The 26284-nt window shown below is 44.4% G+C and overlaps 1 protein-coding gene across 3 annotated transcripts in view; it reads right to left on the bottom strand.

Moving 5' to 3' along the window:
- mra (mineralocorticoid receptor form A) overlaps nt 1-26284 on the bottom strand; it is a 97523-nt gene that overhangs the window by 17163 nt on the left and 54076 nt on the right. Inside the window, exons 3-6 of one of the 3 annotated variants that reach the window (XM_021573113.2) lie at nt 21256-21383; nt 6250-6366; nt 5016-5369; nt 3003-3147 (exon numbers count right to left, since the gene is read on the bottom strand). In XM_021573113.2, coding sequence (XP_021428788.2) covers nt 3003-3147; nt 5016-5369; nt 6250-6366; nt 21256-21383 — 744 coding nt within the window. 3 annotated transcript variants of the gene reach the window in all.

A 26284-nucleotide genomic window follows, 5' to 3' on the forward strand; every position in this document is an offset into this window, starting at 1 on the left:
AGAGATGAACAAACTGCTTCCTCCTCAAGGACTAGAGATGAACAAACTGCTTCCTCCTCGAGGACTAGAGATGAACAAACTGCTTCCTCCTCAAGGACTAGAGATGAACAAACTGCTTCCTCCTCGAGGACTAGAGATGAACAAACTGCTTCCTCCTCGAGGACTAGAGATGAACAAACTGCTTCCTCCTCGAGGACTAGAGATGAACAAACTGCTTCCTCCTCGAGGACTAGAGATGAACAAACTGCTTCCTCCTCGAGGACTAGAGATGAACAAACTGCTTCCTCCTCAAGGACTAGAGATGAACAAACTGCTTCCTCCTCGAGGACTAGAGATGAACAAACTGCTTCCTCCTCGAGGACTAGAGATGAACAAACTGCTTCCTCCTCGAGGACTAGAGATGAACAAACTGCTTCCTCCTCAAGGACTAGAGATGAACAAACTGCTTCCTCCTCGAGGACTAGAGATGAACAAACTGCTTCCTCCTCAAGGACTAGAGATGAACAAACTGCGTCCTCCTCGAGGACTAGAGATGAACAAACTGCTTCCTCCTCGAGGACTAGAGATGAACAAACTGCTTCCTCCTCAAGGACTAGAGATGAACAAACTGCTTCCTCCTCAAGGACTAGAGATGAACAAACTGCTTCCTCCTCGAGGACTAGAGATGAACAAACTGCTTCCTCCTCAAGGACTAGAGATGAACAAACTGCTTCCTCCTCGAGGACTAGAGATGAACAAACTGCTTCCTCCTCAAGGACTAGAGATGAACAAACTGCTTCCTCCTCGAGGACTAGAGATGAACAAACTGCTTCCTCCTCGAGGACTAGAGATGAACAAACTGCTTCCTCCTCGAGGACTAGAGATGAACAAACTGCTTCCTCCTCAAGGACTAGAGATGAACAAACTGCTTCCTCCTCAAGGACTAGAGATGAACAAACTGCTTCCTCCTCGAGGACTAGAGATGAACAAACTGCTTCCTCCTCAAGGACTAGAGATGAACAAACTGCTTCCTCCTCGAGGACTAGAGATGAACAAACTGCTTCCTCCTCAAGGACTAGAGATGAACAAACTGCTTCCTCCTCAAGGACTAGAGATGAACAAACTGCTTCCTCCTCAAGGACTAGAGATGAACAAACTGCTTCCTCCTCAAGGACTAGAGATGAACAAACTGCTTCCTCCTCAAGGACTAGAGATGAACAAACTGCTTCCTCCTCGAGGACTAGAGATGAACAAACTGCTTCCTTCTCAAGGACTAGAGATGAACAAACTGCTTCCTCCTCGAGGACTAGAGATGAACAAACTGCTTCCTCCTCGAGGACTAGAGATGAACAAACTGCTTCCTCCTCGAGGACTAGAGATGAACAAACTGCTTCCTCCTCGAGGACTAGAGATGAACAAACTGCTTCCTCCTCAAGGACTAGAGATGAACAAACTGCTTCCTCCTCAAGGACTAGAGATGAACAAACTGCTTCCTCCTCGAGGACTAGAGATGAACAAACTGCTTCCTCCTCGAGGACTAGAGATGAACAAACTGCTTCCTCCTCGAGGACTAGAGATGAACAAACTGCTTCCTCCTCGAGGACTAGAGATGAACAAACTGCTTCCTCCTCAAGGACTAGAGATGAACAAATGTGGAGAAAGTATGGATTGTTTGATAGAAAGATAAACGGGCAGACAGAAAGGTAGGCCGATAGACAGAGTAGCTTCTCTACTCTATACGTCTCTCTAGAGCGACATACAGGTTAGTTTCTCTACACATCACTATAGAGCGACAGACGGGTTAGTTTCTCTACACATCACTATAGAGCGACAGACGGGTTAGTTTCTCTACACATCACTATAGAGCGACAGACGGGTTAGTTTCTCTACACATCACTATAGAGCGACAGACGGGTTAGTTTCTCTACACATCACTATAGAGCGACAGACGGGTTAGTTTCTCTACACATCACTATAGAGCGACAGACGGGTTAGTTTCTCTACTCGTCTCTATCTCTACAGGGACATGCTGTAGCCATCCTCCTAACTGGGGACCTTGGCCTGATACCATGGTCAGTCACTGACACACCGGGGATAGTGGGGACACTAGGGTGACATCCAGGTTTTCGTGACAGAGCACTGTGGACATTCCAGCCGACATCCAGGCCATGCAGTAAATCAAGTTGGTGTAGGATACTTCTCATGGGGATTGTCACCCAGAATACCTGGACCATCTGTCACTCAGACAGGCAGTTCCACTGTAACTGCGTCACACACAGGCGTTTCAGAAGGTCTTAGAATATGTATCAGCAGCACATGCTTAGGAAGGCATCTACTGTAGGTAACTTTATGATCATAGATGGAATTAGTTAAATGATAGAATGTAACTTTCTCATTTTACTTTACATGTAATGAATGACATTGTATCCAATCATACTTGGTCTCTGCAATGACTTCATTATTGTCTGTCTTTTTTGTGTGTGTGCCAGGAAACCTTGCATTGAAGTCCTTCTTTTACAAAAATCAAACAAGCCAACTATCAATTCCATTCCATCTGGGATTGATGCACTTTCCCCAGCCACCTGTAGGGGCCAGTATTCTCCCTCTGCCCTGGCCCTGTCCAGGTCCCATACCATTACCCTCCACTTCAATGCACCAGTCATGCACCACAGCTCCAATAAGCAGCTGCCCCATATACATTTCCTCTTCCTGTTCTCCTGTTCAAATATATTAGAGCGGATCACACGCCCCATTGACTCCCCGCTCCACTCTGATCAACTGTGCTCTGGGGATCGAGGAGCCGTTTAGAGGTACAAAAGCCTTTGCTTTAGGGAGCAGGGCTATCTGACTATCAGTCAGAAGACACTGAGCAGTTTTTTCAAGCCCGTCGTCACTCTGAGAGAAGTAGGAGGAACTATGGACTTGCCGTTTGGCTTTGTTCGGAACTCTATAACTTGTTTTTCTGAAAACTGCATATCTGTAAAGTGTGAAGCGAGACTAGGCCGGTGGTAGACAAGACTTACTCGTTGAAGACGAGGTCGGGGGCGAAGTAGAGCATCTGTCCGTTGGTGTGTTTGTAGGACCTCCAGCTGAGACTGAAGGAGGACAGACACATCCAAGAGTACTGGATCAGGGTGATTTGGTCCTCTATGGGCAGGCCCCGGAAACCTGGGAGAGAGAGAGGACCATTATTGATGTGATATGTTCCTGCATGTTTGATTTGGCAATGAAAGTCCCTGACGTCCACTGTTAATGAAGGCTATTGAATTGAATCGAAGGGGGCTGATGGGAAAGGACACGGTGAGAGGTAGTGAGTCTTAAATTGAGTACAGTAGTGAATGCAGGACCAGTGACATACCTAGAGAGACACAGGTACAACAACCCATGAGGCATTCACCAAGTCTTTCCTCTGTGTGTGTGTGTGTGTGTGTGCGTGCATATGGCAAGGTGCCTAGCAGCACCAATATTTGTTCAGACATGAACAAACCGCTGCAGAGTATTCGCCCGGTGTTGTTTTACACAAAATCCCCCAAGGCTTCTAATTATTGGCCTGTTGTCTATGTGGGCCCTTAAAAAGACAGGCGGGAAAGTAGCCAATCTCTCACTCCGACTTTATACAGAGCATTACATATGAACTCTTCCTCATTCTATAATGCAGAGTCCCAACGAGGATGTGGATGCTGCAACTGAAAGTGACTGATCAGAGCTTAGGTACTATTCCAGGCTTTGCATGTCAGCCGTCAGCCATGCAACCGCTGCCAAGCCCGCGATGTGTCACGGTATCAATTCATTGTTGAATTAGTGTGTGGGTTGTATTGCTGGCTACGCCTGTGGCTTTTTTAAAAAGGACTCAAAGCTCTTGATTCAAATAACCGGCTTACTGTACGTCAATGGTGCTCCCTGGAAGAATCTATAGCTGGGTCTAAGATGCTTATTAAAAGATTAACTTTTGGGTCACCCATCAAAGTGCTTGAAGACTGAAGACACTCAACAAGTCAATAGTGTTTACAGTGACTACAGTACAGGATGCTGCACACAGCATATACTAGGCTTCCTGTGTACTGTGGCACTGGACTGTCCAGACCAAGGCTTGTATATAGTCTACAGCAGCCATGTAGCGCAAAGCAGTCTGCCTTTATTAGTGCGAGTCTTCTGGAGTTGAGTTTCTGAGCTTCTATTAGCAGAGCTAAGTCCAAATGTAAACTGAATGCAGTGGAACTTTCAAAGTCAGAGTGAGACTCAGAGAGAGAGGGACAGGGGAGAGAGAGGGGCTGGTTTCCACCTACTGTGTCTGCCTTTCTATTTATATGTCCGGATACGGCAAGCAGACACCCTGGAAGAGGTATCAAATATTTGCAATACAGCGAATTAAACAGCATCAAAGAGGTACCTGTGACTGTAAGCCTGTAAGGCATCTTTTGAATATTTCACCAACTGACAGTTTTTAGGAACTTACTCACCTCTTTAAAAAAAACAAATGGTATATTAAAGTCAAATTTAGCATAAACGAGTTTGATTTACATTATTTATAAAAGGCTGATGAATGTAAATTAGCTCCGTTTCCAAATCTTAAATCTTGATTACATTTTCGCTTTAAATAGGATGCTATCGCTAATCTCATTAACGCATTGCAGAATCATTTCCTAACGAGATCGGGAACATTTCTGCCGAATATATTCAGAAGACACAAATGTTAATAATACCACACCATGTCAAAATATCCCTGGAGTATAAAATACATGATAGTGATTTCTCCTAACAGCCAATACGCCCACTCAAGAGATTTACCCATGTCTCTGCCCCCAAGCATTTAGAACGGAATGGGATCAAGTTGACTCTAGACATTTATCTGTTTCAGATGTCCCCTTCAAAGATATTACTGTATAGGAAAAGAAGATAACCCACTCTTCCTTACATCCGTACCGCCCAATCCCATCCAGAACCCCCATGTCTGTCTAACCTGGAAGTAGTTTGGCCTCCACCAAAGCCATCAAAGATATTAGAAATAAAAGGAAGATACTGTATCTCACTCTAACCTGGAAGTACTTTGGCCCACTTGACCACGCGGATCATCTGTTTCCCAGCCAGCTGGTTCAGGCTGGACAGCAGGTGGTCGGTGGTGTCAGGCTGGGTGTTGTCGTAGCCCGCAAACACCACCTCTGGCTCAATCAGCTCCAACACGCTGCAGATGGAGGGGGGCAGGTAGGGGGTCACCAGCCCACCTCCAGGGCCGTGGGGCACCAGGGCGTTAGTGGGACTGGTGCTCAGCTCCTTCTCTCCCGAGGACAAGTACCCCCCTCCAGATCCAGGGCACGTCTGCCCCCCTTCCTTGGTGGGGGTCGAGTCTTCGTTCACACCCTTCAGCTTGCCTAGCTTCTTAGACTTCCGAGCTGTAGGGAGGAAGAGAGAATGACGCTCCAACTTAAAGTACAACTTACCATGATGTTTCTGCATTGTGTTGTTTCAAAATGTTCTGTTGGCAGGAGAGCATGTAAAGTGTACGTACTGAAGTAGCTACAAATATTCAAGCTGAATTTGAGCTTCACTTTGTTTGGCAATTGTTGGACTTTTGGAAGCTAAGTGTCATTTTGACCATTCCACAAGGCAGTGCACAATTGGCCCAGCATCGTCAGGGTTAGGGGAGGGTGTGGCTAGGGTAGGCCGTCATTGTAAAATAAGAATTTGTTCTTAACTGACTTGCCTAGTTAAATAAAGGTTCAATAAAATATTCTATCGACACTTTTGTCAGATGTAGTTGTGCTCAAGATATCCTAACAGAAGTGTTTTCTGCCTCTCTCCAGGGATGTAACTTTCAGAGGGAAAGTATGTTAGGAAGTGAATCAGGATTTGGAGACTGTCCACCTTTGACAAAGTACAGTAAGGAAAACATTTGTTCTGTATATTGCAATAGTGGTAAAACGGAAAACTTTTTTTTGCTGTATAAGCAAGTCTATTTTGGTTCCCTGGCAGTATCCAAACTCTGTATCACACGTTAATATTGGCCTTCAAACTTGGCTGTGGATTCTGTAATGATACAGAAAGTCTCAAAGTAGCACCAATTTGACTCTTTACGGTTCTACAACCAGTCGGGGCACCGACATATTTCTCAGGTTCCTGCCATTGAACCTGCCTATGATCAGACTAGGAATCTGATTGGCCGCTCATCAATAATAGCCGTTAGTCCTAGAAAGCTCCCATTTCCTTGGAATAGGGTGATATTTCAGATGCATCGGTTCAGATTTAGGATATCTGGCATTTATGATTCCGTACCTCCGAGATTCATCCCGGCTTGGAGACACTTCCGTACTCGACAGGCCGGACAGTTTTTCCTCCGGATCTTATCGATGATACAGTCATTTCTTCCGGCACACAGGTAGTTGTGCTGGCCTTAACACACACACAGACAGGAAGACAGGAAGTTTAATAGTGAGCCGAACGCTGAGAGACAAGACAGCAGGAAGCTGAAACATATGGAGGACAATAGGATAACTTACAGATGTAGGATCTTAATTTGATCACCCTATTGCAGGAAAATGTGTACTTAACATTTAAAAATTATTCTGAAGTTATTTAGACTTTGACACTTCAGACTTGATTTTCCCTTACGAACAACTTATCAACCCCTTCAAAAATGTCACTAATTATCACCAACATAATCGTTGACATATCCTGTTAGCGGGATTATTTTCCTGCTGTAGCAAAATGGCTCAAATTAAGATCCTACATCTGTACTCAAATGCATTGGAGTGTTTCCATAATATACTGTAACAACCTAAAATTCCAAGAAATCTTGATACCTTAAGCCATTCTTGTACACAGACATATACAGTACATATACTGAGGACTTCCTCAACTGGCCAGTATGGTCTCGTGATATGAATACTACATCATAGAAACATAGGCTTTAGAATTGACTGCACATAACATCAAATGGGATTATTCCACTAGAACTATAAATAGTCACTAATGGTGTTTCTGTATGGTACATGGGTATTATATCTAAACACTAGTGTGGCTGGCTGAGGCATCGGTTGTGTGTGTGTGTGTGTGCGCACCCCGTTTATGCGTGTGTGTCCGTGTGTCGGTCTCTCTCTGACTAGTGCCTGGGCTGCTCCAGTCTCTGACAGTGATGCTAACAGGCAGAGAATCCCCCTCTTCCTCCCTGCCTAGCCCACAGCTAAACCAAATAATCTCCTGTTTCAGAGAGCCAGCTTCCGCGCCACTGGACCAGCACTGTACGTCTCCTCTTCCTCTCCTCTATTCAACCCTCTTCTTTTCCTCTCTACACGTCCGCCAGCCTCAGAGTGCCACACGTGCCCACACACACATTCGTTCCCCAGGCCAGGGACGGCCAGCTTAGCGCGCCTCCGCTGCTCCACGGAAGCTACACAAACACCGTGATTGTCACACACACACACTCACACTGACCCGAGCTATGGCCCAAAAACCTTCACTATGGTATGTCACAGCCACAGGAAGTGGCCAAGCAAGATGCACAGAGTGCAGCCAGAAAACAGGATACAGTGACATAGTTCATTACATTTCATCTGATGTTGACAAAGTCAGAGTGTCGACAAAGTCGGAGTGTCTACGTAAGTGGGGGTGTGCGTACGTGCCACAGGAGGTTGGTGGGACCTTAATTGGGGAGGACGGGCTCGTGGTAATGGCTGGAGCGGAATCAGTGGAATGGTATCAAACACATTGTTTCCAGGTGTTTGATGCCATTTCATTTGCTCCAGTTCAGCCATTATTATGAGCCGTCCTCCCCTCAGCAGGCTCCACTGGTACATGCATGTGTGTTTCTGTGTGAGAGTGCCTACTGTACATGCGTACCTGCATGCATACTCGTCTCTGAGCATGGGTGTGGGAGTGTTGGCATGCAAGCGTATTGCTGCATTGGCCTTCTGTGTGCATGCATGCATGACTGTGCGTCAATGTACAGTATGTGTGACCATACTGTGTGTGTCTGTGTGTGTGTGTCTGTGTGTGTGTGTGTGTGTGTGTGTGTAGTCTGATCTCTGCCAGGGGAAAGTGGAGGGGAGGGGGGAGAGGAGATAGGAAAAGAGAGTGGAAGGGAGGAGGGTAGTGAAGGGAGGAGAGGCAGCAGCTGTAGCTAGGTCTAGCTCCCTCCAGTCCTCCACTATTTCTGTCTATATCACATGACTCTTACATAAGCCCATTTTTCTTGCTCTAAAAAACAGTCAACTGCGACACAGGAAACGCACAACGCTAACCCCACCCCCCCTCCTGCCCTCTTCCCGCCCCCTCACTGGATGGTTCAGACTCTGAAAAAAGGAAAACTTGTCTTGGAGCCCTTCTATCCAGTGTCCAGCTCATTCCCATGAATCCTGTTAATCATGGTCAGAAAGTTACACACTCCAAATTGTGTGTGTACATGTACAGTATTTTGTTTGTTCCTGTATGTATTGGTGGGCGAGTGTGGATTTTATGTTTCTCAACATTTACAAAAGGTGTGTTTGCTGATAAGTGATGAATCCCTTTTCCAGGGATTTTGCCCCGTACACTTTATATGAACCGGACAAATATTGTTTATCCTCATCGGCTCTACAGAGAATCTATTTGTTCACATAATTAGAAACTCAACTTACTACAACAGATTTCCCCTTTTCCAGATTCATCACCTAGTCCTCCACTATAATAAATATGAAGATGGCTGCCGTCTAATCGGCTCTTAACCAAACATTGCTATTTTGTTAGTAACTTGTTTTGTACATAATGTTGCTGCTACCGTCTCTTATGACCGAAAAGAGCTTTTGGACATCTGAACTGCGATTACTCACCTCAGATTAGACGAAGAGTTTTTCTTGAGTCGGACAGGAGGGAGATACTACAGACACCCGACCAGGCCCAGCTTTCGCTGGAGAAGGAAACGGAGATTTCGCGGAAAAGATCAGGGTGCCTTGTGAAGATCAGGCAAGGACTGGCTAATCTGCCTTTGCCTTCCGTCCTGCTAGCTAATGTTCAATCGCTGGGGAAAAAATGGGACGAACTGAAAGCACGTATATCCTACCAACGGGACATTAAAAACTGTAATATCTTATGTTTCACGGAGTCGTGGCTGAACGACGACATTAAGAACATATAGCTGGTGGGATATACACTCTATCGACAGGATTTAACAGCAGCCTCTGGTAAGACACAGGGCGGGAGCCTATGCATATATGTAAACAACAGCTGGTGCACGATATCTAAGGAAGTCTCAAGGTTTTACTCGCCTGAGGTAGAGTATCTCATGATAACCTGTAGACCACACTAGCTACCTACAGAGTTTTCATCTGTATTTGTTGTAGCTGTCTACATACCACCACAGACCGATGCTGGCACGAAAACCGCACTCAATGAGCTGTATAGGGCCATAAGCTAACAGGAAAACGCTCATCCAGAGGCGGAGCTCCTAGTAGCCTGGGACTTTAATGCAGGGAAACTTAAATCAGTTTTACCTCATTTCTATCAGCATGATAAATGTGCAACTAGAGGGAGAAAAAAAATTCTAGACCCCTTTACTCCACACACAGAGACATGTACAAAGCTCTCCCTCACCCTCCATTTGGCAAATCTGACCATAATTCCATCCTCCTCAAGCAAAAAGCATGAAGCACCAGTGATTCGGTAAAAAAAAGTGGTCCGGCGAAGCAGATGCTAAACTACAAGACTGTTTTGCTAGCACAGACTGGAATATGTTCCGGGATTCTTCCGATGGCTTTGAGTACACCACATCAGTCACTGGCTTTATCAATAAGTTAATCAAGGACGTCATCCCCACAGTGCCTGTATGTACATACCCCAACTAGAAGCCATGGATTACATGCAACATTCGCACAGAGCTAAAGGGTAGAGCTGCCATTTTCAAGGAGCGGATACTCTAACTCTGAAGCTTGTAAGAAATCCCGCTATGCCCTCTGACGAACAATCAAACAGGCAAAGCGTCAATACAGGACTAAGATCGAATTGTACTACACCGGCTCCGACACTTGTCGGATGTGGCAGGACTTGCAAACTATTACAGACTACAAAGGGAAGCACAGCTGAGAGCTGCCCAGTGGCATGAGCCTATCAGACGAGCTAAATACCTTCTATGCTCTCTTCGAGGCAAGTAACACTGAAACATGCATGAGAGCACCAGCTGTACCGAAAGACTGTGTGATCATGCTCTCAGTAGCCAATGTGAGTAAGACCTTTAAACAGGTCAACATTCACAATGCTGCAGGGCCAGACGGATTACCAGGACGTGTACTCCGAGCATGAGCTGACTAACTGGCAAGACCCTGTGCTCAAGAACACTAAGGTAACCTGCCTAAATGACTACCGACCCGTAGCACTCACGTCTGTAGCCATGAAATGCTTTGAAAGGCTGGTCATGGGTCACATCAACAACATTGTCCCAGAAACACTAGACCCACTCCAATTTGCATACCGCACCAACAGATCCACAGATGATGCAATCTTTATTCCACTCCACACTGCCCTTTTGCACATGGACAAAAGGAACACCTATGTGAGAATGCTATTCATTGACTACAGCTCAGCGTTCAACACCATAGTGCCCTCAAAGCTCATCACTAAGCTAAGGACCCTGGGACTAAACACCTCCCTCTGCAACTGGATCCTGGACTTGCTGACGGGCCGCCCCCAGGTGGTAAGGGTAGGTAACAACACATCCGCCACGCTGATCCTCAACACAGTGCCCCTCAGGGTTGCCCCCCCTCTTCTACGCTGCTGCTACTCTCTGTTACTATCTATGCATAGTCACTTTAATAACTCTACCTCCATGTACATATTACCTCAATTACCTCTATACCGGTGTCCCCGCACATTGACTCTGTACCGGTACCCCCTGTATATAGCCCCGCTATTGTTATTTACTGCTGCTCTTTAATTATTTGTTATTCTTATCTCTTACTTTTTTAGGTATTTTTTTTTAAACGGCATTGTTTGTTAAGGGTTTGTAAGTAAGCATTTCACGGTAAGGTCTACTGTTGTATTCGGCACATGTGACAAATACAAATTGATTTGATTTAATCTAAGAAACCATTGCCTCCTATTTGTACTCCATAAAAGCATTCCTAGAATGTGAATGTGCACTGATGGACATGGTGGACCATTTTTACATCATAATGTTTTCATATACCAAGGAACAGATCAAATCAACATTATACTTATTATAATGATACCAAAAACACATTTTGTACATAGTTTCCTTCCTATAATACTATACTTTAATACAATATAAAATCTCCTGCAATCATCGTAAAAGGGCTACGGCTACTTTACTACCGTAAGTGCTCAACCAGCTCCAGTAGAGAGAACTCCATTACATTACATGGCAACCGAGGGAGTTCCTGAATGGACCCCATTGATCTCTTTTTCGCTGCATTTGTGATCAAAATCTGGCCACCAAAATCTGTCGACTGGAGCATAAAACCGCTATGGGGATATTACCATGCGGGGAATACTATGTCTCCCTATGGGAGACCCTTTTGAACAACTCTTTATTTAATTTTTTTGGCCTGGGTTGCCAGATACTGAGAACATCCTTGAAAGAAGAGTCTGAGAGGCCCATGTCCTCCACAGATTCAGGTTGAGGCCATACAGTACTGCAGCCTTTAAGCAGTTCCTATTTAAATAGTCTGAACTTGAGACCGTGGCTCGTGTTTCGGTATCTGTCCCGCATTGAGTGAAGAGGCGTTGTCTAAGACACTTGTGTCATTAGGCTAGGCTATATTTAGTGTTTACCGAGCGTCACACGCACACACGACGACAACAACAGAGATCCTGCCAGTGGTATGTCTATTCTAGCCAGGCATGTCTTCAACCACACATCCAACACATTTGACATAGGCCACCTTGGCTGCATACAGCTGTGTAACGACTGTTGTTGTTGGATTAAGGCAGTCGGCTCCTAAATGGCTTTCACCAGATAAAAAAACAAAACGCTGGACAATTTGACACAGGCTCAGAATGAAAAGCACTCATTTGTTTTCAATGACAATGTCTGTCAGAGTGGTATTTTTCAACAGTTCTCAACACGTTCCTATTACATTCATGGTACACCTTGAGGAAGTCATTCAAACACACACACTCTATACATTTTGTATTATCTCAAACGTCTGTTATTTTACCCCAGGATCACAGCCGTACATGTCTCCATGGTCATTATTCTCTCAACGGGACATTCTAATGAGGCTTTATTTCAACATGAAGGTATAGTCTATATCAAGTCCCCATTCTAATGTGGTTTTATTTCAACATGAGGGTATAGTCTATATCCATGAAGGTATAGTCCCCATTCTTTAACCTACCTCTCCATCCTCCCCTCTCACACACACATCTAATGGCCGATGTTCTCTTGGACCTCCATTTGATTTATTAGGATCCCCATTAGTCAACGCCAGTGGTGACAGCTAGCCTTACTGGGATCCAACACATAGCGAAAAAGACATTACAGACAAAATACTTTACAATTGACATATATTTAAAAACATGAACATCAAAGACAATATAATTGATTTCTATTCGGAAGGAAGGGGCAGCGTTCTTTTATAGAGCGGTTTAGAAAATAAACATTTCCGGCAGCGGGCCAAAACAAACGTGACTTTTCTTCCAAATGAAACAAATCAGAAAGTGCTTCAGTGCCTGTTTCTGGGGCTAATAGTTACACATATACAACCCTCTTGGTTTTCCCAACTGCCCTGTCTGTCACAGCAGTGTGCGCATGATTTACTGTTTTTATAAAGTCACTGACCTGACTCACCGCCTATCCTAAAGGTTAACCCAGTAACCACGGCAACCACATCCGCCCCTACAGGTTGAACTTTCCGCTTTACCACGACAACCACAGTGCTTAGTCACTCTAAAGGAATTCTACTATTTGTGATGCAATAATTCAACAGTCTATGTAATGACATGCAATACTGTAGGTGTAGGAAAATTGGCACACTTGCATATTTAGCATAACATAGACCTACGCAATTTGATCTAGCTTGGTGTAGTAGGTACAGTCATACAACTTTAATTTCAGTCATAACACACACACAAAAAAAAAAACATTTTCTTCAAAAACGTTCTGCAATGCACAGTCACAACACCAATACACACATCAACAGTACACACACCCACCCACACACACTTACCCCCACACCACAACTGTATCAACACTGCTCCTGCGCATATCAACCACAAACCAATGAGCCAGTGATAACATTGATAAAGCCCATCTGATTGGCCTGGCGGTGTTATTTGGTTAAACACTTAAGGTGTATCCTACCCAGCGACCCAGTGCTCGGAACCCTCTTTGCATTGATGTCAAAGAACAAAGGTATCAGCTTGGAAGAGGAAGTAGATGGGTGGTAATTTAGGCCTTTAGTGCCATGGGGCAACGAGGGCATGAGTGGCTCCACACACACACACACACACACACCATCTACATGGGTCATCTCAGGTCAGGTTGAGTTAAGGACACAGAGGAAACACGGACGGACCGGTCGGTCTGTTGGCTAGATATTAACTGGCACTCATGGTTACGATACCTCCGCATAGGTCTATTATACAATGGACTAGGACTGCTACTAAGAATACTGCCTACTATTCATCTAAACTGCAAAATACTAGAATGAACCAATTAATAGTAACTGGCAACCGCGGATACTGTAGGCTCATTTGGGTCTGGAGCTGGACAAGTTGAAGGCCAGCCATAGGCCTACATCCACGTAGCACTGTTTAAAGTTCTATAAACCCAATAAACCAGGACTGCTACTAAGGTGACTAGCATTCAGAGCATAGACAATAGTTGAATGAACCTTGGGTAACCCTGGTACTTGGCCTACTTACTCATGTTGCTAAACCAATTACTATAATCTGCAAAAAATATATAGTATTCAGGCCTAGTGTTTTATCAATGCATCATCCACAGCTGTTGCTGCCTGCAACATTTAATTAATACAACTGTGGTGTGAAAGGGTTCGGCTTCCATTAATGACACAATTACTTTTAATTATCTAGCATAATTACTAGAGGCTTAAGGAAATTCTACACCCTCAGTCAGTCACTGTCTGGCCTCGTTCACTAATTACGTTGACAGTCGTTAATGGGGTCAAGGGGAGGGCACTGTCGTCATGGATTATATAGTTGTCTATAGGCTCTAATACAGGTGTCTGATCAAAAACTGCTTTCACTTGGTAACTTGAATTTCTTGTGGACAGACTAGGTAAATATAAATGTTACGAGCATCTGACCTACAGTAATTAGGCGACAATTTAGTTCTGGGTTTACCGGGATTTTGGTAACCTTAACGAAGTGGGTCAAACACAACCTAAGAGGTGGTCTTAATGACTTCCTGTTAGTTTATGTAACGTTGTTAGTATGGATTAGATTGCTATAATGCCTGCTTTGATACAATCCATGATTGCTTACTTCACCTTACGTTAAAGGGACAAGTGGTGTTCATTGTATGGTACAACTTGGAGAAATATGCCATTTTGGAACACCATGCTTATTGTTATTCTGCATATAGCATGACTAATTCATATAAAATATATCAGAGTAGTCAAAGGACATCACATCTCTATAAAATGTGAAAATCCATATAGCGAGACTGTAATAAATATACATTACATCAATGTATGTTTACTGTAAGTCTGATAGAAGGACATATATGCCATTCGTCTGAGAGGGACTGAGTCTAATAAATGGCTGGGTTTCAGATGCTGTTATATGAGACAACCTGAGACACCCAGCCCAGCTGTCAGTAAAAATATAAACCATCTGATTGGAGCACAGACCTGCCAGTCAAAATATAAACCATCTGATTGGAGCACAGACCTGTCAGTCAAAATATAAACCATCTGATTGGAGCACGGACCTGCCAGTCAACTCATAAACAGTACCATTCGTGTCCTCAGATGAACTTTTCAACTGATGCCCGAAGAGAGACAGAGAGAAAGAATGAGAGGGAACGTTAGAGAGAGAGAACTTTACATCAGTGTAATGCTAACCATCCCTGTGCCACATACTGTAATAATATACACAGATAGCCTGTAACACGGTTGAACGGGTTCACAGTAGACCTTTGAGTTCAATAAAGTAAAAGCCAGTAAAATAATAAGTCAAGGAATAAAGGAACTGTACTGAATATTATTAAACAGAACGGTATGCCAAACCACTGATGACATGTGAATAATAAGCTAGCAGCACTCAACAGTTAGTCTTACAGACCAGAAAGGGGATGTGTCCCAAATGGCACCCTATTTATTTTAGTGCACTAGTTCTGACCAGAGCCCTATGCACTGTTTAGGAAATAGGGTGCCGTTTGAGACGCAGCCCAGAGCAGCAGTCCACATGGAGTGGTTTACAGAGCCCAGCTGTCTTGTATCAACACGCTGTCTCAGGGATGACTTCAGGGATAGGGTAGGGATAAGGGAGGGGAGGGATAGGGGATGGGTAGTGGAGGGGAGGCTTTAGGGGAGGGGGTAGTAGAGACTAGTTCAATATGTGAAGATGCTTGGCTTGGAAAGGTACTATATCCACACTGGGATAGGGTAGGGATAAGGGAGGGGAGGTATGTGAAGATGCTTGGCTTGGAAAAGTACTATATCCACACTGGGATAGGGTAGGGATAAGGGAGGGGAGATATGTGAAGATGCTTGGCTTGGAAAAGTACTATATCCACACTGGGATAGGGTAGGGATAAGGGAGGGGGTAGTAGAGACTAGTTCAATATGTGAAGATGCTTGGCTTGGAAAGGTACTATATCCACACTGGGATAGGGTAGGGATAAGGGAGGGGAGATATGTGAAGATGCTTGGCTTGGAAAAGTACTATATCCACACTGGGATAGGGTAGGGATAAGGGAGGGGGTAGTAGAGACTAGTTCAATATGTGAAGATGCTTGGCTTGGAAAGGTACTATATCCACACTGGGATAGGGTAGGGATAAGGGAGGGGAGATATGTGAAGATGCTTGGCTTGGAAAGGTACTATATCCACACTGGGATAGGGTAGGGATAAGGGAGGGGAGGGATAGGGGATGGGTAGTAGAGACTAGTTCAATATGTGAAGATGCTTGGCTTGGAAAGGTACTATATCCACACTGGGATAGGGTAGGGATAAGGGAGGGGGTAGTAGAGACTAGTTCAATATGTGAAGATGCTTGGCTTGGAAAAGTACTATATCCACACTGGGATAGGGTAGGGATAAGGGAGGGGAGATATGTGAAGATGCTTGGCTTGGAAAAGTACTATATCCACACTGGGATAGGGTAGGGATAAGGGAGGGGAGATATGTGAAGATGATTGGCTTGGAAAGGTACTATATCCACACTGGGATAGGGTAGGGATAAGGGAGGGGGTAGTAGAGACTAGTTCAATATGTGAAGATGCTTGGCTTGGAAAGGTACTATATCCACACTGGGATAGGGTAGGGATAAGGGAGGGGAGATATGTGAAGATGCTTGGCTTGGAAAAGTACTATATCCACACTGGGATAGGGTAGGGATAAGGGAGGGGGTAGTAGAGACTAGTTCAATATGTGAAGATGCTTGGCTTGGAAAGGTACTATATCCACACTGGGATAGGGTAGGGATAAGGGAGGGGAGATATGTGAAGATGCTTGGCTTGGAAAGGTACTATATCCACACTGGGATAGGGTAGGGATAAGGGAGGGGAGGGATAGGGGATGGGTAGTAGAGACTAGTTCAATATGTGAAGATGCTTGGCTTGGAAAGGTACTATATCCACACTGGGATAGGGTAGGGATAAGGGAGGGGGTAGTAGAGACTAGTTCAATATGTGAAGATGCTTGGCTTGGAAAAGTACTATATCCACACTGGGATAGGGTAGGGATAAGGGAGGGGAGATATGTGAAGATGATTGGCTTGGAAAGGTACTATATCCACACTGGGATAGGGTAGGGATAAGGGAGGGGGTAGTAGAGACTAGTTCGATATGTGAAGATGCTTGGCTTGGAAAAGTACTATATCCACACTGGGATAGGGTAGGGATAAGGGAGGGGAGATATGTGAAGATGCTTGGCTTGGAAAGGTACTATATCCACACTTTTCTAACCGATTTTATATACATTGTCAATTCAAGTCACGTACAAAACCAAATTCCTACGTGAGGTAACAGAGACTACAGTAAGCCTGAACAGTTAGTTTTGTAGGTACTGTATGAGGTGAAACAACGACCAACAAGGCTCAGAAATGAATGAGAATTTGTCTATAACTTTATAGGAGATAATGATTCTACAGCAATACCCCTGGGTGTTATTCATAAGCCCCCGTAACCCTTTCCATTTAGCAACAGCTGCTAAGCTCAATAAATGATGCCTTGTGCTCAGCTACACAGAGAAGGCTATTTGTCATATCAACTAAATGTATATAAAAAGACAAACGAACGAGTATTAAAATGCATACACCGTTATTCTCTAAATTACGATGGAATATTTATTCATTGAAATGAGAGATCTTTAAGGGAACAGTTAGTGGGCGAACATTTCCGTAAAGGAATTTAACATCATCTGGTTTCAGTCTGGTGGGAGGCAGCATGGAGTGGAAAGGGACAACTGTACAACTGAATGCATTCAAAGAGAGGTGCGGGTGGGGGGCTGCCTTAATTGACAACCACGTCATCAGTGCCTGGGGAACAGTGGGTTAACGGCCTTGCTCAGGGGACGACAGATTTTGACCTTGTCAGCTCGGGGATTCGATCCAGCAACCTTTCGGTTACTGGCCCAAGAGGTGTGTATATACTGTATATGAGAAGTTCCATTGAGATCAGAGTGGTATACTGTTCAGCTGACCACAGTTTAAAGCTACACTTACCAAACCACCAAAAACTACCATTCACACAAACCCAGTCCATACCTAGTTTACGTCTAACCCAAAATGATAACCTGAATTATAGATTATATTCCAGTTCCTTCCACTACTCACAGTGGTCCTTTGTACAGTATCACCTAATCCTATGGTTATTGCCAAAGCCACACAAAGAGATCTGAGACCAGCCTATAGACTACTCGACTTTGTCATTGAGAGGAAGTGGCCCCTCCCTAGTACACAGGATTTTACTGTGAGCTGACGATGAGTAAAGAATACTAACTAGCTGTGGGTTGTAAATGGGTCTGAGACTCTGAGTCTGTAACTGGGTCTAATGGGCGGAGGCAGTAGGAGGCCGTCGTGCCTGTGAGGCAGCTGCGGGGCGCCTTGACAGAAATGAAACATGGATTATTTCTCCCGTTGTATTGACGTTGTTCTGCAGTCTCCTCTCATAGCTCATTATCAGACTCACAGAGGCCAGGTTTTTTACATTGAGGAAGAGGAGGAGAGAGGACGAGGGGAAGGAGGAGAAAGGGGGAGGAGGAGAACTAGAACGTCTCCTCACGTCCTACTTACACCTCTCCGGAGCTCGGTGCTGACACATCACTTTAGTTTTCTTTCTCTCGCTCTTGTTCCCTCTCTCGCTTACTTTCTCTCTCAGCTCCTCCTCTCTGCGTCTGTCTGTCTCCCCCTCTCGCTCTCTCTCTCTCATTATTTCTGTCTGCCTCATTCTCTCCCTCCCCCTCCCTTCTATGTCTGTTTCTCTGCCCTCTGTCTCTCTTTTGCAATTCCCCTGTCTTTTTCTCCTACTCTCATTCTATACCCTACCTCTCTTTCCCTCCCCCGTTTCTTTACAGCCCACCTCTATATTTATTTCCCTCCCCCTCTACCTCTCATCCTCTCTCCCCCACCCTTCCCCTCATAGCAGCTATGCTGATGTCAGGTAAGGTAAGCGCTAGCTGGGCTCACTGCACACATCACAAAGGACACACATACTACAGTAAGAGAGAGAGTGATGGCCTACAATACCTGACAGTACCAGTTTAGATGTGACACCATCTTCTCCTTAAGTAATTTTAAGGAGTAGGATACTTGTCCGGACGCTTATAAGAAATCTCGCTACATCCTCTGACGAACCATTAAACAGGCAATGCGTCAATGCAGGACTAAGATCGAATCCTACTACACCTCTCTGATGCTCATCGGATGTGGCAGGTCTTGCAAACTATCACGGATTACAAAGAGAAACCCAGCCGCGAGTTGCCCAGTGACGCGAGCCTACGAGCTAAATGCCTTCTATGTTCGCTACGAGGCTAGCAACACTGAACCATGCATGAGAGCACCAGCTGTTCCAGATGGCTGTGTGATCATGCTCTCCGTAGTCTATGTGAGTAAGACCTTTAAACAGGTTAACATTCACAGACGGATTACCAGGACTCAGAGCATGCGCTGACCAGCTGGCAAGTGTCTTCCCTGATATTTTCAACCTCTCCCTGACCCAGTCTGTAATGCCTACATGTTTCAAGCAGACCACCATAGTCTATGTGCCTAGATGGCCAAGGTAACCTGTCTAAATTACTATCACCCTGTAGCACTCACATCTGTAGCCATGAAATGCTTTGAAAGGCCGGTCATGGCTCACATCAACACCATCATCCCAAACCCCCTGGACCCACTCCAATTCTCATACATCCCCGACAGATCCACAGATGATGCAATCTCTATTGCACTCCATACTGCCCTTTCACACCTGGACAAAAGGAACACCTACGTGAGTATGCTGTTCATTGACTACAGGAAACAGAGGGCCGAGAACACCCCCATTCACATCAACTACCTCGTATTCCTTGTATATTTTCTCGATATTTTCTTGTTTCCTTTTACACTTTTTTTCTTATTTCCTTTTACATGTTTTATACATTTGTCTTAATTTTTAACTCAGCATTGTTAGGAAAGGGCTCGTAAGTAAGCATTTCACGGTAAAGTGTACACCTGTTGTTTTCGGCGCATGTGACATACAATTTGATTTGATCATTTGACATGGCTATCTAACACACAGAAAGATGTTTAGGGGCTAATTGAACAAGTAAACAAAGCAGCAGTTGTTCCACAGAAATCACAGCAGTTTCCCAAGAGGCAAACAGTCTACAGATTCCTACTGTGTATCCCATTTGGAATTGAATGAGCCTAAAATAAGACTGAATAGGCTTGGGTGATAACACTCTTAACCAACCTCATGTGGCCAACTCTACTGCCTGCTTTCTGCACAAACAGCTACACACACACACACACACACACACACACACACACACACACACACACACACACACACACACACACACACACACACACACACAGATCTTCAGCTGTTAGATGTTAACTCTCCCCAGCCCTCCCGGGCACGCTCAGAGTGGAATGATATCATTTCTGATCCGATAACCCAGGAGACCTAATCCGGTTTCATAGGGATACATATATTGACTGTTTGTAAATATCATCAAATGAAGACATAATTCAATAGGAGTTCACTGTAGTTCCTCAGTTGACTGCTGAAAAAACACCTACCGACTGCCTTGTTTCTGCTTGCCTGCCTCCTCGGAGAATGTGTGTGTGTGTACGAGCACGTATATATGTGTGTGAGAGATTTAGCCCAGCGCCTCACGCTACACACAGAAATGAAAAGCGCATTATGAGTTTTTGTTGATTTTCCCCAGCTAAAACACAGCATAAAGGGCTGTTATGGGAGAAGTATGTAGTTTGTGAGGTTTTTATGACGTTTTCAGTCATCTTAGGCCCCAAACTGTACATGCTGAGCAATTTAACCTTATTTGTTTCTGAATGAGTCATACATTTCTATTTAAAACTATAAATATTTCACAGGTAATTATCTAGAAGCTCCAAAAATGGAGTCATTCGTAAACACCAGTTTACGACTTCCTTTTAAACTTTACTGGTGTTTTTTTAGACTGACTGGTCTGGTGTCACCTCTCTCTGGGTGAGTATGTTTTGGGTTTGGGCTACTTTGTTGCTAGCTCAGCATTTTCTCCTGGAGGTTATTCCTCTGAGACTATATGGAGACTGGTGTGAGTTAGTCTAGTGCCAGGGCGCTAACTTAACTTAGCACTGAGGTTTAAACCCGCTAATGGAGGGGTTGTGTTTCGCACACAACCAAAATGTCCGACAATTATCTTTAACGGCCATATTCACATCTTCTGACCAGGCATATTTCTGTCCCCAAACAACTGTACTCCTATAGACAGAAAAGCAGATTATAAACAGAAGCTCTTTAAAATGCATTTCACACTTTCTTTAAGACTTTATTTTACACTGTGTCCCATATGGAGTCTGAGGCCATAGAAGGGAGGGTTCCTCAGACTTCAACAGGAGGCACGCTAGTAAGCACCCAAACCCAGACCCAAACGGAAAGGCATATCATACTTTTCCTACCTTCTACGGCTCTCTTGAAGAAGACCTTGCAGCTGCCGCATGTAACAACCCCGTAGTGACATCCCGACGCCTCGTCCCCGCAAACCAGACACACTTTGGCTGTGGACGACGGGTGTCTCAGCGACGCGCTGAAACAAAAGCACACACCGAGACGACACAGTTTAGCCTTTAAAGAAACGGAGGCCTCTGAGATGCTGTGAAACATTCACATTTTTACTACGTAAACAGTGCATTAGCCGCACAATGTGGCTAACCATACGGATCCCTGCCAACTGACAGAAAAGAGACTTTGCACTTGTCAGGTTTACTGCAGCGAGTTGGAAATGACGCTGACAGAAACACAGAGGAGACGTCTTTAGCAGGCTAAGAAAAACAAAGGACAGACAAGAGGCTGTGAGGAGGTGTGTGTGTGTGTGTGTGTGTGTGTGTGCGTGTGCGTTCGTATTCGTATTCGTGCAAAATAACAGCAAGACTGTGGAGTTGATTTGGCCCAGATGACAGAGTGCAGGTTAAAGTCAGAAACTGTTAGCAGATGTTACATTAGGCTGACCTAACAATATCTCCCCTTCAACTACCTATCGCTGATGTCTATGGTCAACGTTGAAACAACTGTTTCCTAAATAATGGATTCTAAGATATGAAGGCTATAGGTCTGACCTACGCTGTTGTCCACATGTGGAGAGAGATGTCAAACCAATGTAGATAGACTATCAGCCAAGTTGATAATGGGACAGCTCCCACTATGGACTGACCTGGCTGCAGAGTTCACATCCTGTCATGTCACTGAGTCTTGCGCCATAGTTAATGATTCTCCAGGTGGTAATCGGGCGAGGACTTAACTTGTTATTGATGACACGAAAACTTAGTCTCGCACGCACGCACGCACACACACACACACACACACACACACACACACACACACACACACACACACACACACAGGTATATAGGTGGATCGCTTAGTCACTGGGCTTAGGGCATTGTAGGTCACTTATGTATACATTGATGTGATGACACATCACACAAGTTTGCTCAATCATGTTGTTCTCCATTTCTATGTTGTGAGTCATGCTATGGCTTACGGGGTCACTATAGCTTACGGGGACATTTTCTAATAATATGCCAGACGAGTTCACCTATGCCTTATGTCAACTTAATCAGAGCGTACTGGGGTTATGCAAGAAATACTGAGTGAAGACTCAATATTGTACTGTGTAGCCAGTGTCATTGGTCAATTGGCCTGCTGTACTTAGGCAAGGTCGAAAATGAGGCTTTGATAAGATATGGCTATGCTGTTACGATAAGTTCAAATCTATACTGTAAGTTACACGCACCATAAAATAAATCTCTCTGAGCACTGAGAGAGAGGAAGGGAAGGAGAGAAGTATACATTTTGCCCAAACATTTAAAAACGGACCAGGCCTGGGTGCTCCAAATAGTTTTGCTGAATCAGCAGAGATCAGATTAAATCGCTGGGTGAAACCTGACATTGTTTTCGGGGCAGGAACTCGGCAGCGGCACAGTGATCTCCTATGGAAAGGTTTGAAAGTGACCCTTTCAAATGATGCACATGGCATCAGCCTAAATTGCGGGAGTAAACTCTGGAGCAGTTGTGAATACACTGTGTACAGTGGGTAACATATTGAAGGCTTGTTTCTCAGGGCGGGACATTCATTAATGTCAGTTATTAATGTCTACTCCAGATACTGAGTCAGCCGTAACCAAAAGCAGTCAATGTAGAGAGAGATGTAAAAACCAGACAGAGCACAGCGTTGTTATTGACAAGATGGCTTATTATTCCAAGGGTATTTGAAGTGTTTAATGTAGGCTGTGTAGTACTGTGGAGTAAAAGTTATACATGGTAAAAAATATATGTTTAGTCTATAATACACATTTTTGCTGATTTACACAAAAATAACCTATGCACACAAATAAACACACATGCATAGAAACCCACACACACCCTACCCCCCACTGAAACAACAAAAACAAGGCGATAGGTACAAAAACAGGACACATCGTATCAAGACATTAAAAACGACCTCCCTCCAGCCCCCCTCCTTCCATCTAATTACCTCTCTCATCTCAATCAATAACACACAAGGTGATTGTCTGGTTAGCATTCTACCGACATCCTTCATCAAACGAGCTGTCTTCTCTCACAGACACACACACACACACACACACTGGCTCTAACACACACACTTCCTGCCAGGGCTTGCTGGAGGGGGTAAACCAACAGCGGCAAGCAGATACAATCAGGAGCGCTGATCTAATTCAACCTTGACCATCTACACACACATTCAATTTCTTAGCACGCTTAGAGGAGTCTCTATCGAGGTGTGTGTGTGTGTGTGTGTGGATCTGGCACAGGGCCTGTGTGTATGGGTGTGTATGTGTGGGTGGTTCTATTTATGATCAGCCTGCTAAGCAGACCTCATTTCCCACAAACCCAGTCATCTTTCCCACACCAAAATGCATTGACTGGACTCTGTAATATCAGCAAAACGATGCAGAGATGCGTGGTGAATACAGTGCCAGTAAGCCAGTTGCCTTGCCACGTCACAATAAACTCATCCACCCACCCCCACCCCACGCCCCCGCCTCTGCCTCGCTGCCGGCCGGTCCCCGACAAGGTGACTTCCCCTCCCTGGGAGGAGTTATGTAGGTCATCCCGACTCCTGCTTATGAAACAAGCAGACAGACAGCGGGCCAAGGCTGGCTGCAGTGACTGTGCACACACACACATCTCCAACAGAACTGTAGTATAGTGAAGGAAGACAACACCCAGCCCAGTCAGGATAGAGAACTCACATAGGCTACATACAGACATGGGTGCATATGAAATGGCACCCTATTCCCTATGGGCTATCTCTGCATACCTGTTTCTGGAATGTTTTTTACATGAACCTACCAACAACAAACATTCTGGAATATAATACTTGTTAGTTGGTATATCTTTATTTCAATAGCATATTTATACAGTACTGTTAAACCTCTATGGCAGTGGTATTCAAAGTTTTTCAGCTGGTACCCAATTTTTTGCTCTATGGAGAAACAGAGACAGTTGTCCATTTGTATGAAGAGCTCTAATGTACTTTCACCAGGATCAGCGTAACCACAGCTCTCTCCAGTAAGGTCTGTTTATTGCAATGAGCTCAACCTCTTTTAATACTACAGCCAGATATTAGTGTCATCCTTCCATCTGTTCCTGGCCCAAACCGTGCCAACACCCAAATGTGCTTTATATGGCTGCAGCATCAAACTAACACTAATAATCAGCCATTTTGTATGTTTCGCCGAGTACGAGTTGATGAACAGAATCATTTCTTTGGTCCGTGAAAATGATATTCTGGTGTTGCTGGTGTTGTTTTGAACATTAAGTATGCTATCAACCCTAGCAGTTAGCATAAGTATATAACGCAACATTCAACCAGCACTCTGCGATGAATCAGAATCACAATGTCAATATCTACCAATTTTTCAGTTCAACTCTTTATACATGGACTATACCAAACATTAGGGACACCTTCCTAATATTGAGTTTCACCCCCCCATTTTCCGCCCGGGACAGCTTCAATTCATCAGGCATGGACTCTACAAGGTGTCGAAAGCGTTCCACAGGGTTGCTGGCCCATGTTGACTACATTGCTTCGCACAGTGGTGTCAACTTGGCTGGATGTCCTTTGGGTGGTGGACCATTCTTGATACACACGGGAAACTGTTGAGCGTGAAAAACCCAGCAGTGTTGCCATTCATAGGCACTTAAATATTTTGTGTTACCCATTCACCCTCTGAATGGCACACATACACAATAAATTGTCTCAAAGCTTAAAAATCCTTCTTTAACCTGTCTCCTCCCCTTCATCTACACTGATTTGAAGTGGATTTAACAAGTGACATCAATAAGGGATCATAGCTTTCACCTGGACTCACCTGGTCAGTCTATGTCATGAAAAGAGTCTATGTCCTTAACGTTTTGTATACTCAGTGTATATGACTTACTTTGTTTATAATGAATTAATCCTAAATGATATAACTACTTTTAAAGGGTTAGTTCAGGATTTCCCCAGAGTCAGATGAAATTGTGGATACCATTTTTGTCTCTGCATCCAGTATGAAGGAAGTTAGAGGTGGTTTTGCGACCCATTAGCATAATGACTCTAAGTCTAGCTAGCATGCTAGCTGTTCCAATAGGCGACTCCCTAAAAAAACACACCACTTCAATACAGCTATGACAGGAACTAATTTTTCATAGCAGGTTAGGAGAGCATAAAAACAGTATCCACGAGTTCATCTGACTCTGGGGGAGTAGATAAAGGGCCTCATTGCCAAAATCCTGAACTATCCCTTTAAGAGCCCAATGTTCTACCACCACCAGACACATGCAAAAGCAGGTGATATATCTAGCCTCAAGATACATGTCTAAAAAGGAGCTCTTATTCTTTTCACTCTTGACCCCAGTCTCTTTTACGTTAGACATGTACCATTGGAGACTAACTCAAGGGGACTTCCAATGCTACCAGAAGATCAAAGCCCCCCCCCCCCCCCCCCCCCTTTAAATATATTTCTATACAAAAAGTCCCAGGGAAGCATTTTCATTGTTTGTAGTCTAACTTTAATCTTCAAACAATAACACAGGCGATACAATAGCAGTTTATTTCATCGCACAAATCTCTCGTCAGAATAAGTTGAGCAAACAACCTTTATTTCTCGCCCTGCCTCGCTCCATATGAATCCGTAAAATATCTATGGGCTTGATTTCCCCCCGCAATATCTCACTAGAGACTCTATTTTGTCTCAGGGGACTATATGATAATGGGAAAACTAGATAAGGCCTGGAGATGTGATTGTGGGTGTGAAGCCAGAAAAGAGCCACTCACTGACTGTACGGCGAATGCGTTATTGGGCAACAACAGGACAGATGTTGGAGCTCAAACTAGACACCAGGCTAATTTGGATGTCACACTAGGATAACACTGAGAATACTCAGAATGCTTCAAATATCTGGACACTTTCTCAGCTGTGT

This window comes from Oncorhynchus mykiss, chromosome 19, assembly GCF_013265735.2.
Source record: "Oncorhynchus mykiss isolate Arlee chromosome 19, USDA_OmykA_1.1, whole genome shotgun sequence".
Classification (NCBI taxonomy): Eukaryota; Metazoa; Chordata; class Actinopteri; order Salmoniformes; family Salmonidae; genus Oncorhynchus; species Oncorhynchus mykiss.